General features: G+C 32.2%; 2 protein-coding genes across 2 annotated transcripts; one reads left to right on the top strand and one right to left on the bottom strand.

The window, feature by feature from the left end:
* Positions 1-12: 12 nt before the first annotated feature.
* Positions 13-15559, bottom strand: LOC140056962 (peptidase inhibitor 16-like). The gene is made up of 7 exons (XM_072102493.1): positions 15272-15559; positions 9123-9350; positions 4469-4581; positions 3718-3815; positions 3001-3027; positions 1905-2027; positions 13-1369 (listed from the first exon to the last, which is right to left on the bottom strand). Exons 1-7 carry the CDS (start codon positions 15530-15532, stop codon positions 1335-1337), a joined length of 885 nt encoding a protein of 294 aa, XP_071958594.1. The 5' UTR covers positions 15533-15559; the 3' UTR covers positions 13-1334.
* Positions 15560-20878: 5319 nt separating this feature from the next.
* LOC140057584 (cysteine-rich venom protein latisemin-like) lies at positions 20879-26949 on the top strand. The gene is made up of 11 exons (XM_072103300.1): positions 20879-21052; positions 22119-22352; positions 22853-22959; positions 23375-23463; positions 23763-23792; positions 24107-24196; positions 25447-25557; positions 25904-25933; positions 26103-26213; positions 26706-26818; positions 26908-26949. Exons 1-11 carry the CDS (start codon positions 20879-20881, stop codon positions 26947-26949), a joined length of 1131 nt encoding a protein of 376 aa, XP_071959401.1.
* The last annotated feature ends 369 nt before the right edge of the window (positions 26950-27318 follow it).

Below are 27318 nucleotides of genomic sequence, written 5' to 3'. Positions count from 1 at the left end.
AGCCTAATCTGCTTTCACATTTCGCGATTGAATCCACTCAGAATTACGCCCCTTAATTATACATTCAGAGCAGCATATGTCAATTTCAATTTTATTTTATTTTCACAATATTATAACATACTGGATAATAAATAGGCCTACAATGAAGTAATCATGTTGGGGAGAGTCATATTATTGTTTAATGTAACAATTTTATCTATTTATTAGGTTATATGCATGATAATGCATTATAACCTTATTGATTTTGTCAGAATCTTTATTTATTTTTTCTTTAGCATTATTTTGTCCGGCAATTATCTTGATCAGTTTCATCTAGCTAAGTCAACTTTTCAGTATATTCCTTATGGCCAAGAATCGATGTGGTTATGTTTTCACGATGCGCATTAAAAAATTACGCGATTTAACGAAATCACGTTTGTAATAATATCTTCGCAAGCGTTTCAGGAGGTTTCAGGATAATATGATAGGCCTACTTCAAATATAAAAAATTGCATATTTTATTAATATTACTAACTACTTAAAATTACGGTCGTAAGAAAGTAAACTTTTCGTATTATGATGAAATTAAAACAATATCTTGCTGTCACTGTCAATCATCAACGTAGACTTGTCAATATAAAAATCAGACTGCGCATACGATTTCTTCATGGCTACGTTTTGTTCTAAAAAAAATGTAACAGTTGATTCACAGCCTCCTATAGAGGGCCGCGGTTAGAGCCACGGAGTTCAAATAGCGTGTTTTTTGTATTGGCAGCAGTGCTTTAGAGTATAGGCGAGCGCGTTGGAAAATCGTTTGATATCACCGCCGATGCGTATCCTTCTATTCATTAATCCATGATGCATGGAGGAATCTTTCTTCAACCTTTTGTCAGATGTGTATCGGTGGTGTGTGCTCGTGTCTATAGCATTCAAGGTACTGAGATGAGATCGAGTCTCACCTTGGGAAACGAAACGAAATAAGATTTTTTTTTATATAAAAAATCAAAATAAAAAACTAGATATATTCGCCTAGTGGAGAACAGGCTTTATGCCACTGTATTATATCTGATATGTCCAATATTACCTTACTTCCAATATGGGATTTTTTTTTTTAAATCTTGCTTCCCACTTGAGATGCATCGAAATGAATCAAATATAATATAAAGTAAGTAAAAATTATACAAATCATCTTTTTTTTTTACGGAAACAAGCAAGTGAAGTAAAAAAATATCAACAGCGAGAATATTACATTATCGTAATTTAGTGTACCATAACCATATACTGTATTATTATTATTTAGGTCTATGTTTATTTATGTCTCCATTGATTGCCGGAGATCCATTCGATTTAATTTCTTATCTTGCAGGTTCACATTCGCAGTAAGCAGTCACTAAAACAAAGAAAAAAAAACAATAAACGTTGTTGCACCTCGTACTAGCTCAGTAACAGTTAATAATAAGAAAGAAACACATCCAGCTTTTCTTTTCCATTTTAAACACAAACCTGAGTGAACGTATGATGATTCTTTTGATGATTTGTTGGTAACATTCAGATGAAACCATTACGAATTTTGTTGAGGAAAAAAAAACTTTCAAAAAACTTTGAATTTTGACAGCTCAGACGGGAATATGAATACGCATGCGCATAAACGTTCAATTCACGTGAAAAAAGAAAACGGACTCATACATCGGAAGACATAAGATGTCGTCACTTTGCACCATGATGAAACATTCATATCCGTTAATTAACACCATCCTCAAGATGAGTTTAGTTTCATTATTACCTCATCATAATTTATCATTATCACATTGTGTCATTGTCATCTTCTTTGTCATCATTCGTATCTTCATCATTTATATTGTAGGTATATTGTCATCATCATTGTCAACGTCATTCTCATTTTCAATATCTGAATTAGTATTTACTTCTTTGGCATAATTGTCCCGTGAATCCATAGGGACAGTTACATTTTTCTTCTGCCCCATCTTCTTCATCCAAGTAACATTCACCACCGTGTTGACAGTCAAGGTCACAACCTAGCGCTAGGCCTGTTAGCAGAAAAAAAGCAAAACAAATAAATTTGGATTTGATTTTCATCTGCCCTTTTAAAACTGCACTAAATTGCCAGAGAAGTTTACGTTACACATCATGTATTATAGAATAGGCACTAAGAAACTCTGAAGTTGTGAAATAACCGTTGTACATAAACTTAATAGATTGGATATCTCAAATGGAAACAAACGAATACAATATAAGAACTGGTTAGCAAGCAGAAAACAAAAACAAGAGAACCTTGGGAAATGTGCATCTTGTAGAAGTATTTATCAAATCAGCATATGCCTAGAATAGTTAATGCGTTGAAAAATCAGTACAAAACTTATAAACATATTTCTAAATCAAACTTTTAATTCGGCTGACCGTTGCCTCCATATCTCAAATCGAAGGCTAGGTGTCGGACTAGGTCATTAAACAAGAAAATGTTTGAATATTGGCCGCAGATTGGAACATTTTATAGGCTACAGGAAACACAGCCAAGCGTTGCGAATTTCTTTTTAAGCTAAGCATGCAATATAGTAACCAAATCGTGAGGATAGGAAAAAATAATGCACGTGCATATCAACTCAACAAATTAAAACAATTAAAGATGTATTGTCCCCCAAAAACATAAAAAATGAAGATTAATTAAATAATATTTTGAATAGGTTATTTTGTAGTTTTAATAAAGTTATTCACTTCATTAGAAAAAGATGAGGAGAAACAATGTTTTCACTTATAAAAATGACAAAATAAATCGTTAAATTTAATCAAAAACCCATAGGCTGGCAGCCAATTTTACTACTTTTGCTTTAAATTCAACACAGTTTTTTTTCAGATAAAGAAATTTCTTTTCGATCCAATTTTTGGTCAAAATTGATAACTTTTATGCGACATTAAAATGGCATATTCAACCAAAAATTGTGCACAAATTATTTTTTCAGGGGTACAATATATATCTTTAAAGTGTGTTGAGGTTTTACTTACAATCTTCATCATCCGAATTGCATAAACCTAAACAAAAAAAAAATGATAAACTTGATTGTAATTTAATTAAAACAATGTATTGAATTATTGAATGAACATGATTAAACATTCTTCTTTAAAGAACATTTTTGTGAGAAGTTGAATTTTTTTTAAATAAATAAAACAAACACACGTGATCGACAGCTCCTGTGGCAGAGGTAAACAATGAAGCACTAAAATTACACTAATTGTATTATTTGAATTGAACAATTTTATTACACCTGATATGACCAACCCAAAGATATTGCGCAAAATGATATGAACGATTTAATATTACTAAATTATTGCCATTAATTTTTATCTTACTTTCTACCAATCACCTCAGAATATACTGTACTTCATTTAGTGATTGCAGCCTACCCCGTTTGAACATTTCTCAAATTGATAATTATAGAGTTATTTACGTCATCTGCATGTTGATGCAGGCATACTTGATTACATAGATTATATCAAAAACCAATGTATGCTTTGTGAAATAGACGGTTGTGACAATAACCGTCTAGGTTTTACTCACCAACCTGTCTCAGATGTTGATTTTATTCAAACTGTACTACTGTATATCGAAGTTATAAAACTTAGTAATAGTTTGTTTAAAAGTGTTTAGTAAAACGGCAAACGGCATATGATCCTAATTAAATTAATGACACATCATATATATATATTGTATGTTATACTTACGACATAATCCATCATCGCACACACCATTATCTGTGTTTGCTAAACACTCCGAACATTTCGGACCTAATTCGTACGGCCGCTGGCCCACAATATTCCCGCTATAAAAAGAGAGAATCAGAACTGTAAGATTAGGAGAGATTGGTTAAACATGTCAGCCTCAGCTGTTTTGAGTCACCTTTCACACAAAGTTTAATAAAAAATAAAAGCATACGCTTTGTATTATAACACACCTAAATACATTCTTGTCATTTGATTGGACGATTGGGGGTCACATGGCGTTTAATAGGCGGTCTCATTATAAAACACCTAAATAGATTTCTGTAATTTGATTGGACGATTGTGGGTAACATGAATAACAAATAATTGCCCTATCAACTATACGCTCCACACAACACGGTGTAAATTGCAGAAAGGTTAGGCCTACGCCTTCCATTTAATAATAATAATAATATCAACTTTATTCACACATCATCATACATAAATAGTACAATACAATAAAATGTATGTGTGTGTGAAAAGGAGCCAAAAAATAGCTTTCGCTCATTAAGGTTTGACTCCTGTCACAAAAAATAAATTAGTCATAATGCATACATTATCATATTATTATCAATCGGATGCGGGAATAATGTGAATTAATGTACTATAATTAGGTCAACACATGTATCAACCGTGATGAAAGTGACGTCACAAAGGCACCACGTGGCCACATGAAGTCCACTTGTATAATATTGTTTAACGTAGGCATATTTACCCTGGCCCGTAGTTACATACGACGATATTTCCACCGTTTTGCCAAGATAACCCGGTAATAGACGAACAAAATCTTATCCCACAGCCGATGCCCTCTGTGGAAGCCCAGACGTTCTACAAAATGAAAACAAATTATATATATTAATTAATTAATTTGAGATCAAATTTAAGGTCACAATCTACATTTAATGTAAACATAAATACTATTATGGTCCTATTGCGATAACTTTGTTCGTCTTTAAACGGTTGAAAATGTGAAAAATAAGTCGATTCTAATGATTTACGGCCCAGTGATAATATCCATATTATATATAAAAGAGTTACGACGTTGGGTTAATGTAACGTGATACACACTAGAGCAAATTGTGTAAAAATTGTCTCGATTAATGCATGTAAAGTATAGGAGCAACCAATTATTATTTTCAACATTTCTTATAATTATTTTTAAAGATTTAATTACAAATGTGACGGTGAAATATCGGTGTGCACAGGCGCACCGCGGCAAATTTTAATTGCGCGCGCCTACATCATAAAGTTTGATTGATTGGTTTTGGAACGAAGCATCCCATAACTACGTCTGATCAATAATAACAATTATAAATCTGTTCTATTTCATAATGTTTGCTTTACTGAAAATGATAGTGTTTATGATGGATATGTGTTACTATACTGAAAAATGTATGAACAATAAACAAACAGTCGTAAATTTCCATTTATGATTATCACAAATGACGAGACTCGTTTTTTTTAGTGTTCGTTCCAAAATCAATCAATCAAACTTTATAACTTACTACTATAGGCTTAACCATGATATTTTTGTATGGAACGCCGTTTACGCAACATTTCGAAGATATGAATTTGATGACGCGATATGTTAATGAAATGCATCTATATATAAATTATGGTTAACTAGATGGCACGCTCGCTTCGCTCGCGTACCATCTAGGGGTTCTCACAGATGGTTCTCGAATACAGTAGAATAGAATAGAGACAACAAAACCAATACTGGATTCCATAAAGGACAATTAATTTATGTGGACTAAAGAAATTAGGGAGAAATGGAAATGTATGTACCGGGGAATTGGGCGGCACGTGGTGGTGGTGATGGAACCGCAGTAATAAAGTTGATTGTATTTATATATTATAAGAACCAAACTAAATAAATAGACCTAGAAATTCTGCGAAATGGCATGGAAATCGGAAATTCAAGCTCCTATTCAGTGAAAAATTAAACTGTAGTCTACCTAAATATTTAGGGCAAATCATCGGTTGTGGTGGTTGAAATTCCTGTAAACATTTGTGTGAACCAAACTGGGTCGAATTTCTGTCATGAGTACTGATTTGTTGGCCTGTGATTTATGACGCCTAAGGGATCTATCTAGACTTATTTTTTAGAATAATGTACGTACCTGTCAGATACAATTGTCTTGTGTCGTATAATAAATAAGTACTGTAATAGTTACTGAAGTTACTATTACAATCTCGTCAATGAAAACACGAAAATGTATATGCACTTACTTATGAAAACGTATACAGTATTATACTCAGTTATTGAAACAGTAGGTTTAAAAAAGTTTCGTTTGTCTGTAAAATGATGTAATCAAGCTGTTTACATGAGTCTTAATTTATAAGCACATCAATAATAAAATAGTTTATCTATCCTGTAATTGGCGAGATTATGGTCGCTGTTGAATGAAATAAAGCCAATCGGTATCATATTTGTACAGAAACGTTTTCGCGGCCGAAGGGTGTAACCTAAATTCGTTGTATTATCGTCAAGAACTAACTGTAACTAAACTTACATAGAAAGTAGGGTATCATAAATTTGGCCTTAGCACTCGGGGGAGTGGCTAAGATGAAGTCCGTGGGACTACTAAATATAAATTGTAATGAACATAAATAGGAATATTTCATGTTTCATTATCAATGTATAATAAATGGAAACTGTTTACCGATTCAAATAATATAAATTGGTTTTTAACATTTTCCGAACCTATTGCAAGTTTATTCTCAAAGGGCCCATATATTTACCTACCGTATGTGTTAAACCAAGGGCTCATAAATTTACCTACAGTACTTGTGTTAAACCAAACTCTGGCAGACTGAGAGATTGGGATGTTCCATTCATCGCAAATCAATACATTTGTATAATCGTATATTAAATCTATCAAAATAGTCTTTTTTAAAGAAAATTGGCCTGTCTTCAACATTATGATGGTGTACTCTAGCAATCTATCAAAATAGTATTTTTTTTAAAGAAAATCGGCCTGTCTTCAACATTATGATGGTGTACTCTAGCTGTTCAACCGGTTTTCAGCTATTAAAAACAATTATCGTAGGAGGAGATAGGAAAATGCGAAGCCTCCTCGCTATGTAACATTAGGGTTGAGGGATGGGAAAGCGGATAGGTACAAAGAGGAACAATTTTTAAATATATTCTTTATCCACTGAGTAACGAAATATTTTGTTCATGTTTTATAGGCCTATAAATAATATACCTCTAAATACAGTAGGCCTAAAACATTTGCGATTTAATACTTTGTTAAAACTGTCACTGTCATAATCGATTGAAATATTAAAGTACATGTCACGATACACCACTACGACGTTTATATTTTTGGTAATTATTAATTAATACAAACGTTGAGAAGGAACTGTCAGTATAAAGTTTATTTGTATATCTAACAGTAGAGCCTATCCACAGTCTCAGTAATAAAGTTTATTTGTATATATTTTTATATTACATCTAACAGTACGAACATTCACAGTAAGAAATGTTCGATTCAAATGAAAAATAGTTAATAGGTATTTACAGTATTGTCAAAGTATTGCAAGTTTATTCTCAAAGGGCCCATATATTTACCTACCGTATGTGTTAAACCAAGGGCTCATAAATTTACCTACAGTACTTGTGTTAAACCAAACTCTGGCAGACTGAGAGATTGGGATGTTCCATTCATCGCAAATCAATACATTTGTATAATCGTATATCAAATCTATCAAAATAGTATTTTTTTAAAAAAATCGGCCTGTCTTCAACATTATGATGCTGTACTCTAGCTGTTCAACCGGTTTTCAGCTATTAAAAACAATTATCGTAGGAGGAGATAGGAAAATGCGAAGCCTCCTCGCATTTTTTTGGCGGGTATTTTTCAAGATGGACATCCATTAGACAGTGTATACCACGATCGGAAAACACCCCTATTTGGGGCAAATCGTTGAACCTAAATTCGTTTTAATCGTCAATAACTAATTATCTAACTCAATTTAATTAGTAAACAGGGTTACATCAGGCGGTTAAAATCAGTACCGAAAGTACGAACCAACTTTACATACCATCGAGTGAAAATTCTAGAAGTAAGGCGCGATTTACCGAATTTTGCCCTTACGTAAATTTATATATAGATTCTGACATAGGCGAGCACAATGGAAAAACTTCGGTACTAATCTCCGCCTTGGATACCTACCTTATCTATCTCAGATGTACCGCGAAACGTAGATTTGATAACATTAGTTTCCACTATTACGATATTGTTTCATATTTCTATCTTAGGAAGATATTATAAAGGGTTTTATAAGAAATTTTAACTCTACGCGCGGTAGAAGTAATTTCCGGGTTCACGGTACGTTTGTCAATCACCTTGCAAGTTCTCTGAATTGGTTGGTTTCAACCAGGGAGTTCAAGTTGTAAAACTCCAACTAAGTTGGTCGTTGGTGCTTGGTGGCGATAGCCATTTTTGTTTTTTGTTTATTTTCGGACCGCGCGTGTGAAGGTAATATAGTAGTACATAAAGATCAAATTAAATATATTCATAAAACATAGGAGTAAATTGTGGAAAATAATTATAATTATATAAAATTACATCGAGATAATTGTTTGAAATCGAATAAAACCCCGCTAGCCGACTTTATGTACACTGTGCGCTATCTGTGTCCCGTCAGGACCCTGGGATACTTCTGCCAATGTTGCAAGCCGTCTCAAACGTCTTCCTTCTTAGGCCAAAACGGCTCACTGTGTCGCGGAATAATGTATTAATTATACCAATTATGATGGTATTTATTTGAATAAACTCCCGGAACACGTGCCCAATAAAATAATTATCGCCACTACACCCAAGAAGGGGAGCGAGCGAAGCGAGCTCACCCTCTAGTCAATATGAATTTTATGACGCGATATGTGAATAAAATTCATTGATATGAATTAAATATAATGTTTTGAATAAAAGTGTTTAAATGAAATGTTTAGAAACAATTTCGTCGTCGTTGTTTATATTTATTTTTTTATTTTTATTTAGTACCCCAATGGAATAATATTGTAATTGGTTTTTTTAGGGCATTTATGATAACTTATTCATGGCATAGATTTAAACGGGTTAACTGATTTTTATAACGTTACTATATACCTGTATTTTGTGTATATAATTCATTTTGTATTGATCTTCACGCACCAAAATAGCACGTTTTCTGAAATATCGCAAATCGAAAGCCTCGTTTATAAAACTTTCAAGAACCTGTATATACTACATGAAAAACTTCTAAGTTCAATACAATATACTTTACCAGTGCAAATAATATACAAAATTTAAAATGCCAGTACGAGCTACAGTAGCTATAGGCCTGCTAGGCAATTTAGACAGGAAAAAAATCGAATGTACCTGCGTGTAATGACCACACACTTCGCCCGTTGCGCAAGAATTGGTATCGTAATCATAATACTGATCCTCATCATTCCAAGCGTTAGTTGCGGTTATTCCTAAACCTGAATCTGGTGACGCAGTGGTTGCGTACAAATTCTGACCAGCGCCACTTGGAATCCCACCATGTGCCCAATTACAAGTATCGGCCCACTGCTGTGCAGATTCTTCCAAATCCTCGTACCATTCCTATGGAAAGAAATGTTAACTTTAACAGCATGCAGTATAATATTCATGTTGGAGAACGGGTCATCAGATACACCCACCGAAACATCCTCCATCGCATACGATTGGGGGAAGAAGAATGAAATAACCAAGGGCAAAAAGAAACCTAAATAAATAGTATTTACATGTTATCATAAAAGGTTACTTACTTATTAATTCATTTTTTTCCTAATTGACAAATGCTAATAACCGACCAACCGATCGACATACGTGAGCTGTAAAGTCGCGTTGCACGCGACTAAAAATCATACGCATGATTTAACAAACGATGCGAGAATAACAAAACAAAAGTATGACTGTGTACATTTTCATTTATTTGTTATGCATGCACTCTGAAATAGATAAATGAAAATAATATGCATGATAATGAATAATAACATCTATGCTTACCTACTCTACTGAGCTGTGTTTAACGGAGTTAAGCTGATTGAAATCAGCAATCTTATTCAAATCTCTATAGGCAGGCTAATTATTTATTTTATTTTCATTAACAATATGATTAATTTTATATAAACTGCACGGTACATACTTTAATGAATTTAAAAGTGCATCTGACTATATATTGATTTCGAGCATTTAAATAATTATGAGAGCGCAAGTATAAGATTATTGTGGTAAACGCCATGTTTACTCTACTGTTCAGCTTCAATTTAAAAAACAAACTCTTTTAAATGCCTCTCTATTAATTGCGGATAACCAATACAAAAACAAATACAGATATTTGTTTCAGTGATTATTCATACAGTATGCTAGTTTTATGACGGTTGTAATTATACAATTCATAAATAATTTATGTTAAATATAGTTAAAACATTGTCATCCTCTTCGGTCACATTTCTGAAAACCCATGTATGTGTATGTAGGTCAAGGCACACACCGTGAAGTTAAGCTTTGAGGTGAGCAAACTTTCTAAAGTTGTGTTCCTTTACCGTCATTCAATTCAGAAGTAGTCATAACAGTTCATTAATTTTTGAATGCCAAGGTTAAATTTATGTTTATGGAACTATTTATACTTTTAACTGACTTCACGTCAACAAATGCGTGGAATGTTTTCAAAAGAAACCATTGGAGGACTATATGACCAAAACAGAATGAAAATAATTTACGTGTCGTCATATAACGTTTTTATAGGCCTAGTTGTTATTATTTCACTCTATATAAATATTTCTATAAAAAAAACACTCTAAAACGCACTCTATATGAAAATGGTGGCTACAGACCGTAATACAAATAAATATTTATTAAAAAAAACGAATTTCCAGCAGTAGGATTTTAACATGACAAATCAAGATAATAATTATTAATAATAATTTAAAATCCACTCTAATAATCTGTCGGACATGCATTTAGATGGATAGATCATGAAGTATATCCTTGACGTCAAATAATAACTTAAATCTTTACAAAATTAAAATATCGATATAAATAAAGAGATTTAAATTAACTAAAAGATAATCGATGAATATTTTGGTTGAATAGGCCGTTTTATTCAATTTATTAAAAATACCTAACAATCCGTAAATTAACTACACAGAAACAGGGATCAATTTTGTTATTAACAAATAGAAATAAACCGAAAACTAGTTATAAAATTGGATCCGCATGTATGCTGAACAAATTTAAAAAATGTTTACCGAATATAATTCATGAAGATCAGAAAGGGGTTTATGTCGAATCGCTATTATTAATGTACACATGGAATAAGGTCAACGATCTACTAGATGAAAATAGTAAATTAATGAATTTTGAAAAAATTAAGTGAAATAATTTTCTCTGAGAAGAGAGGTTGTAGATATGTATATATATATGTATATAGTCTATTAACTTGAGTAATGTTAATTTGAAATCAAAGTGGCATGTTCAAAATTAAATATTGACTGTACGCCTGATTTCTGGAAAACTACACCGTATATAAATATACCTCAACATTAAAGTGGTTCCAATATTGGTTGGTAATAGATTCATGTACAGAAACACTTTTCTGTACATGATTGGTCGTTCAGACTACGAGGCTTTTGATTTCTGTCATAAGGAAAAAGAAACACTAATGCACTTACTTTGTGAATGAATTATTTGTACCTTTTTTACCTCCGTCAAGGAGTTTGTTTGTTAACAACTAAAATCTCGAGAAATACTTGTCCAAAAAACTTCAAGGCAAGAATTACATTTTATGATTTGTAATTTTAAAACATAATTAGATTTCAAGTTTTTTTATGCGAGTTGTTTATAATAATAATAATAATTTATTTGGAAAATGCTTTTTGAACAGCGGCACACATAATAATGGTGCATCCTTAAAACAATTAAACATACAATATAAAAATATTATGAGTATAAAAAATAAAGATAGACTAGATTAAAACAGATAATGCTCAGATAAAACGGAAGTTCGATAAAACCAAATTAAAAATAAACTGTAATACTAAAACCAATTAAATGCAACCCACATACATAAGCTTGGACACTAAATTAGCATATCAATTAGTTTAAAAACCTTATTTCTTTTCAAATTCACTCGTTTGTTTTTCGCGTTTCTGTTGTTAGTCGGCTGAAGCTATTGTTAGTTAAAAGGCGGGTTATATAACATTTACACCAAACTCGCATACACATGATTGTAGTGTAATTAGCCTAAATCACACACAGCACACTTTCCAGTGACTAAATCTGATTTAGAAGAACTTTACAGTAGGCGGAGTTATGCACTCTCGGAGTGGCTTTCTAGTTTCAAACATGGATTCATAATAAATTGAAAGTAAACTAGATGGCACGCTCGCTTCGCTCGCGTACCATCTAGGGGTGCTCACAGATGGTTCTCGAATACAGTAGAATCCACGGACGGGGACTTTTTTGGGACACTAAACAAAAACGGAAGTGTCCCCCTAATTCAGAAATAGAGACAACAAAACCAATACTGGATTCCATAAAGGACAATTAATTTATGTGGATTAAAGAAATTAGGGAGAAATGGAAATGTATGTACGGGAATTGGGCGGCACGTGGTGGTGGTGATGGAACCGCAGTAATAAAGTTGATTGTATTTATATATTATAAGAACCAAACTAAATAAATAGACCTAGACATTCTGCGAAATGGAAATCGGAAATTCAAGCTCCTATTCAGTGAAAAATTAAACTGTAGTCTACCTAAATATTTAGGGCAAATCATCGGTTGTGGTGTTGAAATTCCTGTAAACATTTGTGTGAACCAAACTGGGTCGAATTTCTGTCATGAGTACTGATTTGTTGGCCTGTGATTTATGACGCCTAAGGGATCTATCTAGACTTATTTTTTAGAATAATGTACGTACCTGTCAGATACAATTGTCTTGTGTCGTATAATAAATAAGTACTGTAATAGTTACTGAAGTTACTATTACAATCTCGTCAATGAAAACACGAAAATGTATATGCACTTACTTATGAAAACGTATACCGTATTATACTCAGTTATTGAAACAGTATGTTTTAAAAAAAGTTTCGTTTGTCTGTAAAATGATGTAATCAAGCTGTTTACATGAGTCTTAATTTATAAGCACATCAATAATAAAATAGTTTATCTATCCTGTAATTGGCGAGATTATGGTCGCTGTTGAATGAAATAAAGCCAATCGGTATCATATTTGTACAGAAACGTTTTCGCGGCCGAAGGGTGTAACCTAAATTCGTTGTATTATCGTCAAAAACTAACTGTAACTAAACTTACATAGAAAGTAGGGTATCATAAATTTGGCCTTAGCACTCGGGGGAGTGGCTAAGATGAAGTCCGTGGGACTACTAAATATAAATTGTAATGAACCTCGAGGGACATAAATAGGAATATTTCATGTTTCATTATCAATGTATAATAAATGGAAACTGTTTACCGATTCAAATAATAGAAATTGGTTTTTAACATATTCCGAACCTATTGCAAGTTTATTCTCAAAGGGCCCATATATTTACCTACCGTATGTGTTAAACCAAGGGCTCATAAATTTACCTACAGTACTTGTGTTAAACCAAACTCTGGCAGACTGAGAGATTGGGATGTTCCATTCATCGCAAATCAATACATTTGTATAATCGTATATTAAATCTATCAAAATAGTATTTTTTAAAGAAAATCGGCCTGTCTTCAACATTATGATGGTGTACTCTAGCAATCTATCAAAATAGTATTTTTTAAAGAAAATCGGCCTGTCTTCAACATTATGATGGTGTAGGCTACTCTAGCTGTTCAACCGGTTTTCAGCTATTAAAAACAATTATCGTAGGAGGAGATAGGAAAATGCGAAGCCTCCTCGCTATGTAACATTAGGGTTGAGGGATGGGAAAGCGGATAGGTACAAAGAGGAACAATTTTTAAATATATTCTTTATCCACTGAGTAACGAAATATTTTGTTCATGTTTTATAGGCCTATAAATAATATACCTCTAAATACAGTAGGCCTAAAACATTTGCGATTTAATACTTTGTTAAAACTGTCACTGTCATAATCGATTGAAATATTAAAGTACATGTCACGATACACCACTACGACGTTTATATTTTTGGTAATTATTAATTAATACAAACGTTGAGAAGGAACTGTCAGTATAAAGTTTATTTGTATATCTAACAGTAGAGCCTATCCACAGTCTCAGTAATAAAGTTTATTTGTATATATTTTTATATTACATAACAGTACGAACATTCACAGTAAGAAATGTTCGATTCAAATGAAAAATAGTTAATAGGTATTTACAGTATTGTCAAAGTATTGCAAGTTTATTCTCAAAGGGCCCATATATTTACCTACCGTATGTGTTAAACCAAGGGCTCATAAATTTACCTACAGTACTTGTGTTAAACCAACTCTGGCAGACTGAGAGATTGGGATGTTCCATTCATCGCAAGTCAATACATTTGTATAATCGTATATTAAATCTATCAAAATAGTATTTTTTAAAGAAAATCGGCCTGTCTTCAACATTATGATGGTGTACTCTAGCTGTTCAACCGGTTTTCAGCTATTAAAAACAATTATCGTAGGAGGAGATAGAAAAATGCGAAGCCTCCTCGCATTTTTTTGGCGGGTATTTTTCAAGATGGACATCCATTAGACAGTGTATACCACGATCGGAAAACACCCCTATTTGGGGCAAATCGTTGAACCTAAATTCGTTTTAATCGTCAATAACTAATTATCTAACTCAATTTAATTAGTAAACAGGGTTACATCAGGCGGTTAAAATCAGTACCGAAAGTACGAACCAACTTTACATACCATCGAGTGAAAATTCTAGAAGTAAGGCGCGATTTACCGAATTTTGCCCTTACGTAAATTTATATATAGATATCCGTTTAGATAAATTAAACATTTCTGGATTTCAGAACAAATCAGTTATAATAAGAAATGTTATTTACATTTTTATTTAATTGTATATATACAAAGCAAACATGTGTAATAAGAACCCAAACGTATAACTGAGTTGCAACGGGAACTTAAAGTAAGTTGAGAAATCAAAAAGAATTGTTTAGAAAGTAGTCTGGACTAAGTAATTTGGAATGTTTTAATATAAAAAACGGTTTTTTGAGTATTTAATGGATGTTGTGTAAGTAAGCATTGAATTTCAAATATGTATTAATAGAAAATATTATTAAATAAAGTCTCTGAAAAGGGGGAAAAAATCCGTAAATTCAAGGGTGGAAATGGTCAACAGAAAGCATGTCAGACAGGTTTCTGGTGAAGTAATTAGTTTTGTTCCTTCGGAAGAGAATAAGTTTATACATACATAAATATATAAATCATACTGTCAAATTATTGAAACAGTGCTCATTTTCGGAACATGATCTCATAATCGCGTCAAGCCTAGCTCATTTGTGAAAGTTCCGTACGGACAATAATATTATCATTTATACGTACCATGTATAGCATATCTGATGCGGGTCCAGGTGAAACATTCCGTCTGAAATAGTTGTGACGATCAATGATACCTTGAATTTCATCAAGGGTGAATTCAGTATTATCTCCGATGTTTCTTCGTCGTCTTTCATGGTTCGTCGTTAGCCGAATCGTACCAGGTTTACCAGGCGCATTTGACTTTATTGTCTGTGGCTGTTCTAATACCACTACATGGGCCATCAAGGAAAACACAAGTAACTTAATGACAAATGTTTGCATCATCTTGGTTGGATATGACCGATTGGGTTGGAGGCTAAAATTAAATGAATACAGTTCAATAAGTAACCAATATATAAAATAACAACTGCACTATTAGGATAAATATGCTTTCCCAATTACGCTTACCAGAATACCTTTACACGGGTGATTAACCAATTTGTAAACCATGTGAATATCTTAGGCCTAAGTAGCCTTTAATAATGCCGGAATTACAATTTATTTTTGTTGTTTGTAGGATGAAAAATTAAATATAAATTAATTTTCATAGTAGATTATAGGTGGCTGATCACCGTCATTCTTTTGACGACTAATACATCATGCCAGTTATAAAATGGCGTTGAAATGGTATTATTAGAGGCTCTTGTTATTTTGTTAGAACACTGAATGTTTATGTTCCCTTTCAATTTGGATAGAATATGCGTTCACAATTCTTGATTGCATTCAGCCACAATTGCGCCCCTTAATTATAATTTCAGGGCAGCATACCCGTTGATGAGTCATACGGGAATACAGAACTCGATGTAGAAAGTGAAATGTGGACCCAATCGTATTGTATTGTTTTGTGTTCTGATAATCAGCACTGTCATCCAGTGTTGAGCTTTCACCAATCCGCAAACCCCACCGTCCTCATTAACTTTGTAAAGGATAAGATTTAATCAAGTGTATATTTAATTGAATTTATTTATTTGTATTGGTGAAATCATTTATTTGATTTGGGCGTTTTCACGAACTAAAATACTTCTTCATTGAAGTGTATTGATCCGAATACTATTATTATACCAATCTACTTAAGTGTGTTCAATCACGATTAATAGAACAGAAATATGTATTGAAACAAATATAATATTGTATTTTACTTTTTCTACATGGTTTATATTCTTAGATAGGGTAGGCTTTGTTCTGTAACTAAAAGTAAATAATAAGTTAATTTAATTAGTTAGAAAAAAATGTTCTAGACGTAGAATTCGTAAACGACGATGAAGGAACTAAGAACTGTAAAATGGGAATTTACTGACCCATGTAATTTATATTACCCATTATGAAATAATTAAGACGTAAAGTAAAGTAGGCCTACCGTATTTTCGAATAAATGCCCCGAGGCGTTTATTCTTTCGGAGGATTTTTAGGGGTGGAGTTTATTCGGGAGAGGCGTTTATTTAGTTGAGGCGTTTAATTTTTTGGTAACATGTATAATCAAATAAATACCCCCTAGATATGAAAACATACAACACAATTAATATCGAGAAGTGATAAAATACAGTAAAAAATTGTATCAGAATGCTTGGTAAATTAATTATACTACAAATAGAAATGTGTTGTAATACAATATTGTGTATATAAATATAAAAAAGCAAACAAACAAACAAAATACATAAACTAATAATAAATAAAAGAAAACAAAGCTACAATTTCTATTTAAACCACTTTATCTGATCTTAGCTGGTCATATGAAATATATATTTAGCATATTCGTTGAGTTATCCGTAATACAGAACTCGATATAGAAGTGAAATTTGGAGCCTCACCTCCCCAGACCCCTCCTCCACAAAATTTACTCCCACACCCATTTAATTTGTAACGATAAGATTTAATCAAGTGGATATTATGGTCAATGAATTTATTTATTTGTATAAATGAAATAATGGCTTTGAATTGGGCGTTTTCACGAACTAAAATACGGCTCCATCCAAGTGTACTGGTGCGAATACTGTTATTATATAAATCTATTTAAGAATCTAAATAACTCGAATGTGTTCAGTCACAATTAATATAACTCAAATTGTATGTGTAGGCCCATATTGAATAAAATTATTATATCGTATTTTAGAAAATAAATAATATTTGAATATTAATTAATAGGCCTAATGGAAATGAAAAGAACAAAGTGAGAAAAAATATTTTAATCGTAGAATTTGCAAACGATGAAGGAACGAAATATTGTATTTTATTTGTTAGTTGAATGTGAAAAACATTACTTCTCAATGTCAGTAGTTGATTTTGTACTGGACATTAGTGGCCAATGGTTATATCGATTCTTAGGGTCTGTAATATAGTGTAGTTGTGGTGGTTATGATGCTTGGCTACCAATTCAAAGGTTGAAGTCCTGTCATATGTCAGGTTTTTTTCTAATGACAAATTACAACTCCACTCGCAAAGACTTGTAATAAGACTTTTATTATGTTTATGTAGAGCATCTTGTGTATGTTTGTCTTGTGAACAGGATTGCGGATAGTGAATTATTTTGCTTATGGTTATCCTTGGAAATTTTCCTAAATAAAGAAAAAAAAAGGTGTAGGGTAAATTTACAGATAGACTAGCTTCCACTATGACAGATTTACAAAATTGTAGGCCTGTCTGTGGGCTGTGGTCAAGATTTGACAAATCAGTGATAGCATAAAAAATCCTTCCGTGTATTTATGTAGTTTTTGTAGTTTATAAATATCGTCTTTCAAAAGAGGCCGACGTTCATGAATATCATTTTGTCGGCAAACGTTTTAAATAGAAATGCTTTGTTTGTCTGCTTGTGTGAATTTTCTTTTAGATATATTTAGTTTTAATATACACAGTAACTGATTTACCGTTACTTATTTTTAAATAAATATCATGCCTAATCAACCGAGACTTTAAAAAAATACCAGTTTGTACAAAACGCTTAGAAATGGGGTGTAAGACGTCAGAATGCTACATGCTGTCGATCTAGACTCTAGATTATATTAAAGAGTGAATAATTTTGCTGTGAACTGTTTTTACTAAAATCAATCATTGTAGCCTGAAAACCAACAATTGAAGTAAGTAATAATAATTAAATTATGTTTTCACTGTCCAGTATCATTGTATAGGCCTAAATATGGAAGAAAAATGTTGATGATATAGAGGAAAATATATAATTGAATAAAATTAAGGGAAAATATTATTACCTTGTTTGAAAGTCAGGGAGATTTTCATGTGCCGTTTTTCCTCTAAACATAATACAGGATCGTGTTTGTTTAATGGAATAACAATTTTATTTGTTTGCATTGAACTTCCAAATTCTGTTGTAACTTGAGTGTAGGTCTAATCATGATTGCACAACGTATAGGAACAAATTCGGATCAAAGATACAATGAGACATATTGAAAAAAAATCATATTAACAAATTAATTGTATTAATTTTTTTTATTAATTTCGGTCCTGTTAAGCCTGTTTTCCTCAATGTATTCGCATTCGTTATTTGTATAAGTGACGCAAAAAATATGAACAATCAATCATTACTGGAAAATTATCTCATAGGCCTATGTTTATTTGATATGATTTAGATTATATGGTAGTATATTCAAATGAAAACTTATATATATGAGATGAACAGTAAACTTATATTTAAGGTAATAATAATAAATTGAATGAATTCAAATTGTTTTAAAAGTGTGCATAAAGTGTTCATTCTGGAATGAGCTGTTAGGTGCGCATTGTACTAAGCCTCGGAATAATGTAGTAGGATGACAAGTCCATTTCCACGCCGCCTTATCCTCTAGTATTTTCAACCAGGTAGGCCTACTCATTTTACAGTCAAGTGGAAAGTTGAAATTTATAAAAACTAGATTCAAATGGCGATCAAAAGTGGTTAATACCTATTTACAGTATTGTATAGCATTACAATACTATTTATGTTTATTCTCCAAGGGCCCATAAATTTACCTACTTGTGTTAAACCATGGAGGTATGCAAGCATGGTTAAACCAAATAATTTGGAACGTATATTAAATCTATCAAAATAGTATTTTTTTAAAAGAAAATCGGCCTGTCTTCAACATTATGATGCTATACTCGAGCTGTTCAACCGGTTTTCAGCCATTAAAAACAATTATCGTAGGAGGAGATAGGAAAATGCGAAGCACCCTCGTTTTATTGTATGCGGGTATTTTTCAAGATGGACATGCATTAGACAGTGTATACCACGAAAACGGAAAACATCCCTATTTGGGGCAAATCGTTGTACCTAAATTCGTTTCAATTGCCAATAACTAATTATCGAACTCAATTTAATTAGTAAACAGGGTTACATCAGGTGGTTAAAATCAGTATCGAAAGTACGAACCAACTTTATATACCATCGAGTAAATATTCTAGAAATAACGCACGATTTACTGAATTTTGCCCTTACGTAAATTTATATATAGATGAATTTTTAATTAATTGTTCAGTGGGAATTGTCCAGTGGGACAATACATCTCTTAAAAGAAGTAATAATATAGCCTATGCTTAAATTACAAAGAACGATGTACAAGACTCAGATGGTACATTACTTGAACTATTTATTGCAGAATCTGTTTTTTTGTGTGTGTGTTACCGCTGCATCGGTCCTATTTTTGTTTTGTTTTTGATAAACCATGAAATATGAAGGGAAAACAATTGAGGTTAAAGGTTGAATATTATATCATTCTGTTTGTCTCGATCAATTTCCTTTGTGCAGAAGTTAAACATTTGGAAGTAGAAGCGATGAAACAGCTTAGAACTATTCATTAATAATGTTTTGCTCTTAAATGTTATTTTTTTACAAGAACAGGGGTATCGGCAAGCGGAAAACAGTAGTCGGGAAAACAACAAATGTATTATAGGCCTATATTATTTCTTATGCGGATCATTCACAAAAAACGAGGAGGGGCCCATAGATTATTTGTGGACAAGCTACGTGGTTTTCGCTTCGGTAGCCCGTATACATTAGCTTTTATGTGAAAATATATTTTTATTCTACAATATATTATCTTACCATAACAGGTACGCCACATTTAATATAAAATAAATAAAAATAGTTCCAATCATACTCCCACTAAAATTTTCATTTGTTACGATAACACCAATATACGAAAGTAACTGTTTTTAAATGTATCCGACGTTAAATCTGTAAAGGTGGACCTAATTTCTATTTATTTATTTATGGATGTCGGTGTTAACGCTTCACTAGAAGTATTCACAAAATAATATATCAATATAACTATAGGCGATTATTTGTTTCTCCATACGTCTTTACAGTATTTGTTTAATCAATCATACATGAGGAAAATTCATCTTTGAAGATAAATATCTAACAATTTGAAACATACAAATTACCGGCAGCAGGTTGTCATAATAACACACTATGGTGCACGGGGTAAAAAGACTACTGTATTGATAAGCTGTGAAAGCAACAGTAACGAAATGTTGAAATTCTTTAGATCAGCCATAGAGATATTATAGTGACTATAATACTACACTACACTTGTACTTCTTTTTTTCTATTGAATACTTACAATATGCACAAACGATACTGTAGTTATAAGCCTATAAAAAAACAAAATAAAAATGTAATGTATTGTAATTTGTTTTATTAGAATGAGAGAAATATATATTTTTGTTATATTTGTACTTGGCCAATCTAATGGCAATATACACTCACGAGTTAGACGATCCACTGATTTCTCTACGAGTGAAGCTCAAGCCATTCTTGACAAACATAATGAACTGAGATCACAAGTTTCTCCAGAAGCAGCCGATATGAAATTTATGGTAAGAACAATGTTTTGTAATGATCACTAATGTGTATGTTTATTAATTATATAGTTAATCAATAAAAGTATTCAGAATTGAATAATACCCCGTGCGCATTAAAATTAATAATATAATTAATATGCCTAGAAATAATTCAAACTCTTGCCGTAACATTAAAATTGATACTATTAGTACAGAAAGATAATCACTAACATGTTTAAATGATAAAGATCTTGTTGATATAAATTTGCGGTATACCATTTATGTTAGTTCTAAAAAGAACTGTTTCGATCAATATGATTTGATCGTCCGCACTACCGCAAACTTATATTAACATTCGCCATGCAAACCTTCAAACAATAAATAAAGATCTTGTCATTTGTTCATCTATTCTAAAAGATGCGTACAACGAGATCCAGAAACCTACCACCTAGTCATATCCTCCATTCTGAAATATGCAGACATGATAATTATATCCTGTATCTCGTCATTTGATCACACATAAAATGTGGTGTGCCCATATGAACATGATGATGTCCTATCACTACCATATTTAAGTCTATCACTACCATATTTGGGCACATCACACTTTTTTTATCAAACTAGTTTGATGTGTAGCCTGAGCTTAAGATGTAGACATGACGATATCCTCTTAATCTCGTCATCTGATCGGGTTTTTTGTATATCATCATCTAATTATTACTTATTAAACATGGTAGACATGGCGTATTAATTATCTATGTGTGTCCTAATTCGTTGCCACTTGTTGGAAACAGTTAACCATGGTAAAAAGTAAAATATAGGTTTTCAGTTTTCAATCGCAAGAAGTAGAACGAAAAAAAATGTATGCTGCTGATACTTTTAAAATGTTTTGATACTTTTATAATATTCGTTTGTTCTTCTTTGGAAGTGACTAACTTTCTTAAAATTGCAGAATGACCTATTTAATTTTTTATTTTATTCATCTTTATTTTTAACGTTTTGTAGGACAGTAAATCAACCTTTTCTTGCCTTTTATGATATTCATTGTATGAATAAATACAAATTAATAACGCTCAATTATTACTATATTGTCAAATAATAGGAATGGGATGATGATTTGGCATCTATGGCACAAGAGTGGTCAGATGGTTGTAGTTTCGCCCATGGTCAACCAGACAATATTTCTCCATTTGAACCTGTCGGACAAAACCTTTGGCTTGGCTCATACCAACCTAACGGTTTAGAGGCAGCCCAGGCATGGTACAACGAAGTATCAGATTACGATTATGACACGGATGGGTGTGAACCGGGGCGTGTATGTGGTCATTACACACAGGTAAAAACTCTTATCTGAATATATCTGCCACTGATGATCGTGATACCGCCGCATACTGCATTCCATATCAATCAATTTATTTGGAATTTCACCTTTACATCGGTGGCAGTGCACATACACAACATGTTGCATCAAACTGATAATTGATAATGTGATGATGAAATACTACTAATTATCAACATTATGAATAATAATAAACAACATGGTAACTCTAAAGTTATGTCAATTGACTCTAATTTCAATAGGCTATTGACATAACATACATAATAATGATAATGATAATGGATTTTATAAAACGTTTAAAAATAATAATTTTACTGTTGGTAGGCCTATTCTGTAAATAGTAATGTAGGCCTATATCTTATATATATTACATATTAACACCATATGTCGTTTCATAATTGCGCAAGGAAATCCTAAAAATCACTTCATCTATCTGTAAACACAAAAATGATCCTGTAACATTCATTTTCCTATCTCTGTGGTATGTTTATGTATAGGTGGTTTGGGCGGACTCGTATGCAGTGGGCTGCGGCCTTACATTCTGCGAATCTACACCACAGGGTCAGTCGGACGTGTGGCTATTGACGTGTAACTACGGGCCCGCGTACGTATTGTGTTTCATCTGATATGTATATCACAATTGTTTTGTTAGAGATATTAACTTTAAAAGTGTTTACTGTTATTAATGATTATTAAAGTTAATAATGATATTATTGACAAGTTAGGTGATCAGGTGATTAATCTTAGACCAGGGAAGTGTTAAATTTCACTCTTTCCTGCTTATACCTATAATGTATAGGTACATGTACTATTATCCATATAAGGTACGAATGTGAGGGGCTCTATGGATATGTTTTTTTCAAGTTTTCCAATTAATGCCTTTCTATGTTGTAACTATACATGGCATCCTACTCAATACGATTTACTATGCTCGGAAGTTGCCATTGACTTTTCCTTTTTTAATTATGCCTAATTAAGTAAATATATTAATTTGATAAATGATAAACAATCGTTTTCAGTGGTAATTACAATCGACAACCATACGTGAGTGGACCAAGTTGTACCGAGTGTTCCTCGGGTTCTGACGAGTGCTATGAAAATCAATGCCGTAAGTAAGCCACCCGAATACAGTTTTAATAGATAATGTGAAGCCAGTCACTCGGTCCTAAAATGTATTGGGAACGAATTGATGACACTTGCATTACAACATGAGAAAGAACTATGTCGGCATGTTGTGTGTGCTTGGCAGTTGCGTTAAGTTGCTCGGAGCGCTTATGTCGACACAGTTGATTTGAGTTCCATGTCAAGATAAGAGTACATTTTTACAAACCGAAGGCTCCCTATTAATGGTAGATACGATATCTAGAGTAGGCTTATTTATATTATATGAACATGTTTAATTTTTAGGTCCATGTTCGGAACACAGTGAAGAATGTGGTAAGTTTACATTTGTTGTTATAGATTTAAAGTTAACGACTATTATTTTGTTGACATCGTATTGTATTGTATGAGTATTCTTTATTTTTTCACACAACATTCATAAACCATATAGTATGTTAAAATTTAAAAAAGTACAATACAAATGTGAAATAAGTTACAATGTGTTTGATGTTAATAACGTAAATATTTAGGTTTGTTTTATATATTTGTTTCATTATTATTACAGAATTATTTATTATTATAATGAAGCAATTAAAAACAATTTTTTTTTTAAATTAACTAAATATTTATCGCGTACATAATAATTACAGTTTGCAACCAGGAATGTGAAAACTGTGGAACAATAACTAGTGATTGCAGATGCACTTGTCCAAACGGTTACTATGGAAACGGCTGCACAAGTAAGTACCTCGATTTTGAACGAAGAGGTTGATCGTTTTAAAAAAAAATATTTTTTACTTTTTTAGGTAAACAATAACAGAACACGTTTGACAAAATACAGATTCACGAATATGAAATAAGAATGCTATCCCCTATCTATCTGTTGTAAAAGTTTTTAATTTCAAATTATTGATAACATTTATATTTTACAGGTTTTATTGTTATTTGTCTGTTATTGAATAATTATCAATGTTGAGTTTTTAGAAATGTTGAAATTATATTGCATTGTTATTTGCCAGTATTGAAATTACTAAACGTCCTTGAAATCAAGAATGAAATAATTGCACGAAAGAAAAGGGATAGGCCTCTGTATGAATATCCATTGTGCTCTCAAAGTTCTTTATCTCACTATAAAATTTTGTAGATTACAAATTTCTCTAATTATGATTTTAAATGCAATAATTTATAAATTTTTGCTGATACCCTTATCGATATTGATATCGATATCAACTTGTCTGCCCTACTTTTAAAGCTCTTCATAATCTTGCTCTTCAATCTGTCTACTTGCAAGATCACATCTAATGGGCGCATTGCCACACGACACTAACGGTGATTTCCTTATACACATACCTTACTTGGAACTTGTTAAACAGCCTTTTAGCTACAATGCTCCAACTTTTTGGAATTCTCTTTCTTTAGATATCCGACTTGCTTCATTTTACTCTTCCTTCAAATTTCTGCGCAAGAATCATCTTCTTGTTTAGTTGCTTCCTTTTTCCTTTCTTTTTTTCTGAGATGGCCAATTTATTTCATTTAATTTTTCATTCTTATTTTTTGGGGCTTTATTATATCTTTATAAATTATATTTATTTTAATTTTAAAGTTTTTTGTTACATGTTTATGTCTCGTCATGTTGTATTTTTGTGAGGGTCCCTAATGATCAGCTTTGGCTGAATGGACCACCCTCGTAAAATATTGTTGAAAATAAATATATAAATAATATTACACTAATACAAAATAATGTGTTTTCCAACACCCTTAAACTTTGAATTAATTTCGGGCGCACTCTCCTAGATTTGTCGACTGGCTTTCCTACTTATCCCGGTGAACTGTTTCAGTTGGATTATCACCTGTCTGATGATTGGGCAGTGATTAAATTACTATTGGTAATCCTTGGCCGGTGCCAAAATGGACACGTTTTACATTATAATGTAGTTTATACTATGGTTTATGGTTTGTGAAGTGGTTTTCTGTTGGTTTTCTTTGTTAGCAATTTGTGAAGATACACATGAGTACTGTTATGCAGGCTGGTATCCAGCTCAGTGTGGTATAGGCCTATCTTACGTCGAAAGAGGATGCCCTCTTATGTGTGGTGTATGTGGTAAGTTAACCTACTTAGGTACAAACATATTAAAATTCTTACTATGGCAATTAAAAGAAAATCAGAACAGAATGAAACAAAAAATGTATTAAGCTAATTAAAAGAAATATTCGGGGTTTTATTTCATCTGTAGCTATATATTTTAAAAAACACACAAGTACTGTATGTGTTCCACATGTGTTGCGTAATGATGTTTTCTCTTCTCATAAGCCGAATAAACGAAATGTTCTACATTTTGATTTAGATTGTTGTCATATCTGTTACATTGTTTTTTCTTCAGATTGTAATTGTTCTATTAAAATCTAATTGATATACAATAATAATCGTTTCTTTTTTTTCAAAACAGTTGAAGAAGATGCAGATTTTGTTTGCAATAGTAAGTGCTAACAAATTTAGTTATTTTATTTACAAAAAAAGACTTATACAATACAATAATTATTTTGTAATAGTTATCTTAATCAACAATTTTGCTCATCTTATAGGCCTATTAAAAGTATAATTATTTTCGTATTTTTATATAAACCTTTATTATCTAATAACTTTAGATGCATGCGACAGTGGTCCTTGTCTTAATGGAGGTACTTGTACCCACGATGGTTCAGGATACACTTGTACATGTTTAGACACATACACTGGCACAACATGTCAAACACAAAGTAAGAAAAATTAAAAAATATAATCACCAGATACAGATACATTAAATATAATGGAAATAACAATGCTCATATCTTGACTTGCCTTAAATAAATATAAAGAAAATGACTATCTTACGAATCTTTTGTTATAATTTCGTATCCAAGACCAACATACAATATCCCCTAAATAGATAACATCCATGAGGAGTAAAACATTCTACAAATATCTTGCTTTATCCCAAACGAATCGAGTTTCCTCAAATGGTACAGCCTTGTGTTTATCTTCTTAACTATATGGTCAACATGAGCCAACTATTAAGCTTATAGTCAAACACCACTCCGAGGTACTTATAATTGTTAACAATCCTTTTTTCCTTTAATGTATACCGGAACCTTACATTCAGACCTATTATTTTTTCCACACAAACGAATTATTTTAGTATGATTATTGTCGTCATTTCACGAATCATTTTTGTCGTTTTGTCAAAAACTATAGTTTTCTTTTAATTCTAGATCCATGTGGTAGTGCTCCTTGTCTTAATGGAGGTACTTGTACCAACGATGGTTCAGGATACACGTGTACTTGTTTAGACACATACACTGGTACAACATGTCAAAGTGACAAAGTAAGAAAAACCATAACAACCACAAATATGAAATTTAGAAAAACAAATTCCTTATATTCAAATGATTATTGTCGTCATTTCACCAATAGTGTTTTGTCATCGTTTTGTTATGTACTATGGTTTTCTTTTAACTAACTAGATCCATGTGGAAGTAGTCCTTGTCTTAATGGAGGTACTTGTACCAACGATGGTTCAGGATACACTTGTACATGTTTGGACACAAACACCGGCGCGACATGTCAAACACAAAGTAAGTAATTAAAACCATAACAACCACAAAAGCGAAGGTATAAAAAAAATAATACCTCATATTTCTGTATGAATATTGTCGTTACTTCACTAATTATTTTTGTCGTTTTGTCATAAAGATAGTTTTCTTTTAATTCTAGATCCATGTGGCAGTGCTCCCTGTCTTAATGGAGGCACTTGTACCAACGATGGTTCAGGATACACTTGTACATGTTTGGACACATACACCGGCGCAACATGTCAAACACAAA

This window comes from Antedon mediterranea, chromosome 8 (assembly GCF_964355755.1).
Source record: "Antedon mediterranea chromosome 8, ecAntMedi1.1, whole genome shotgun sequence".
Classification (NCBI taxonomy): domain Eukaryota; kingdom Metazoa; phylum Echinodermata; class Crinoidea; order Comatulida; family Antedonidae; genus Antedon; species Antedon mediterranea.
Note: the sequence above shows the minus strand (reverse complement) of the source record. Positions and strands in the feature narration are given on the sequence as shown.

Bases quoted from the DNA above. Each gene is read 5' to 3' on its own strand.
- LOC140056962 (XM_072102493.1), bottom strand. From the start codon at position 15,532: ATGATGCAAACATTTGTCATTAAGTTACTTGTGTTTTCCTTGATGGCC. The intron at 4,582-9,122 runs GTACATTCGATT...TTCATTTTGTAG, and splicing joins TGTGTGGTCATTACACGCAG to AACGTCTGGGCTTCCACAGA. The intron at 1,370-1,904 runs GTAAATACTAAT...TCTTTGTTTTAG, and splicing joins GGGACAATTATGCCAAAGAA to TGACTGCTTACTGCGAATGT.
- LOC140057584 (XM_072103300.1), top strand. From the start codon at position 20,879: ATGAGAGAAATATATATTTTTGTTATATTTGTACTTGGCCAATCTAAT. The intron at 25,934-26,102 runs GTAAGTGCTAAC...TAATAACTTTAG, and splicing joins TGCAGATTTTGTTTGCAATA to ATGCATGCGACAGTGGTCCT. The intron at 26,214-26,705 runs GTAAGAAAAATT...TTTTAATTCTAG, and splicing joins CACAACATGTCAAACACAAA to ATCCATGTGGTAGTGCTCCT.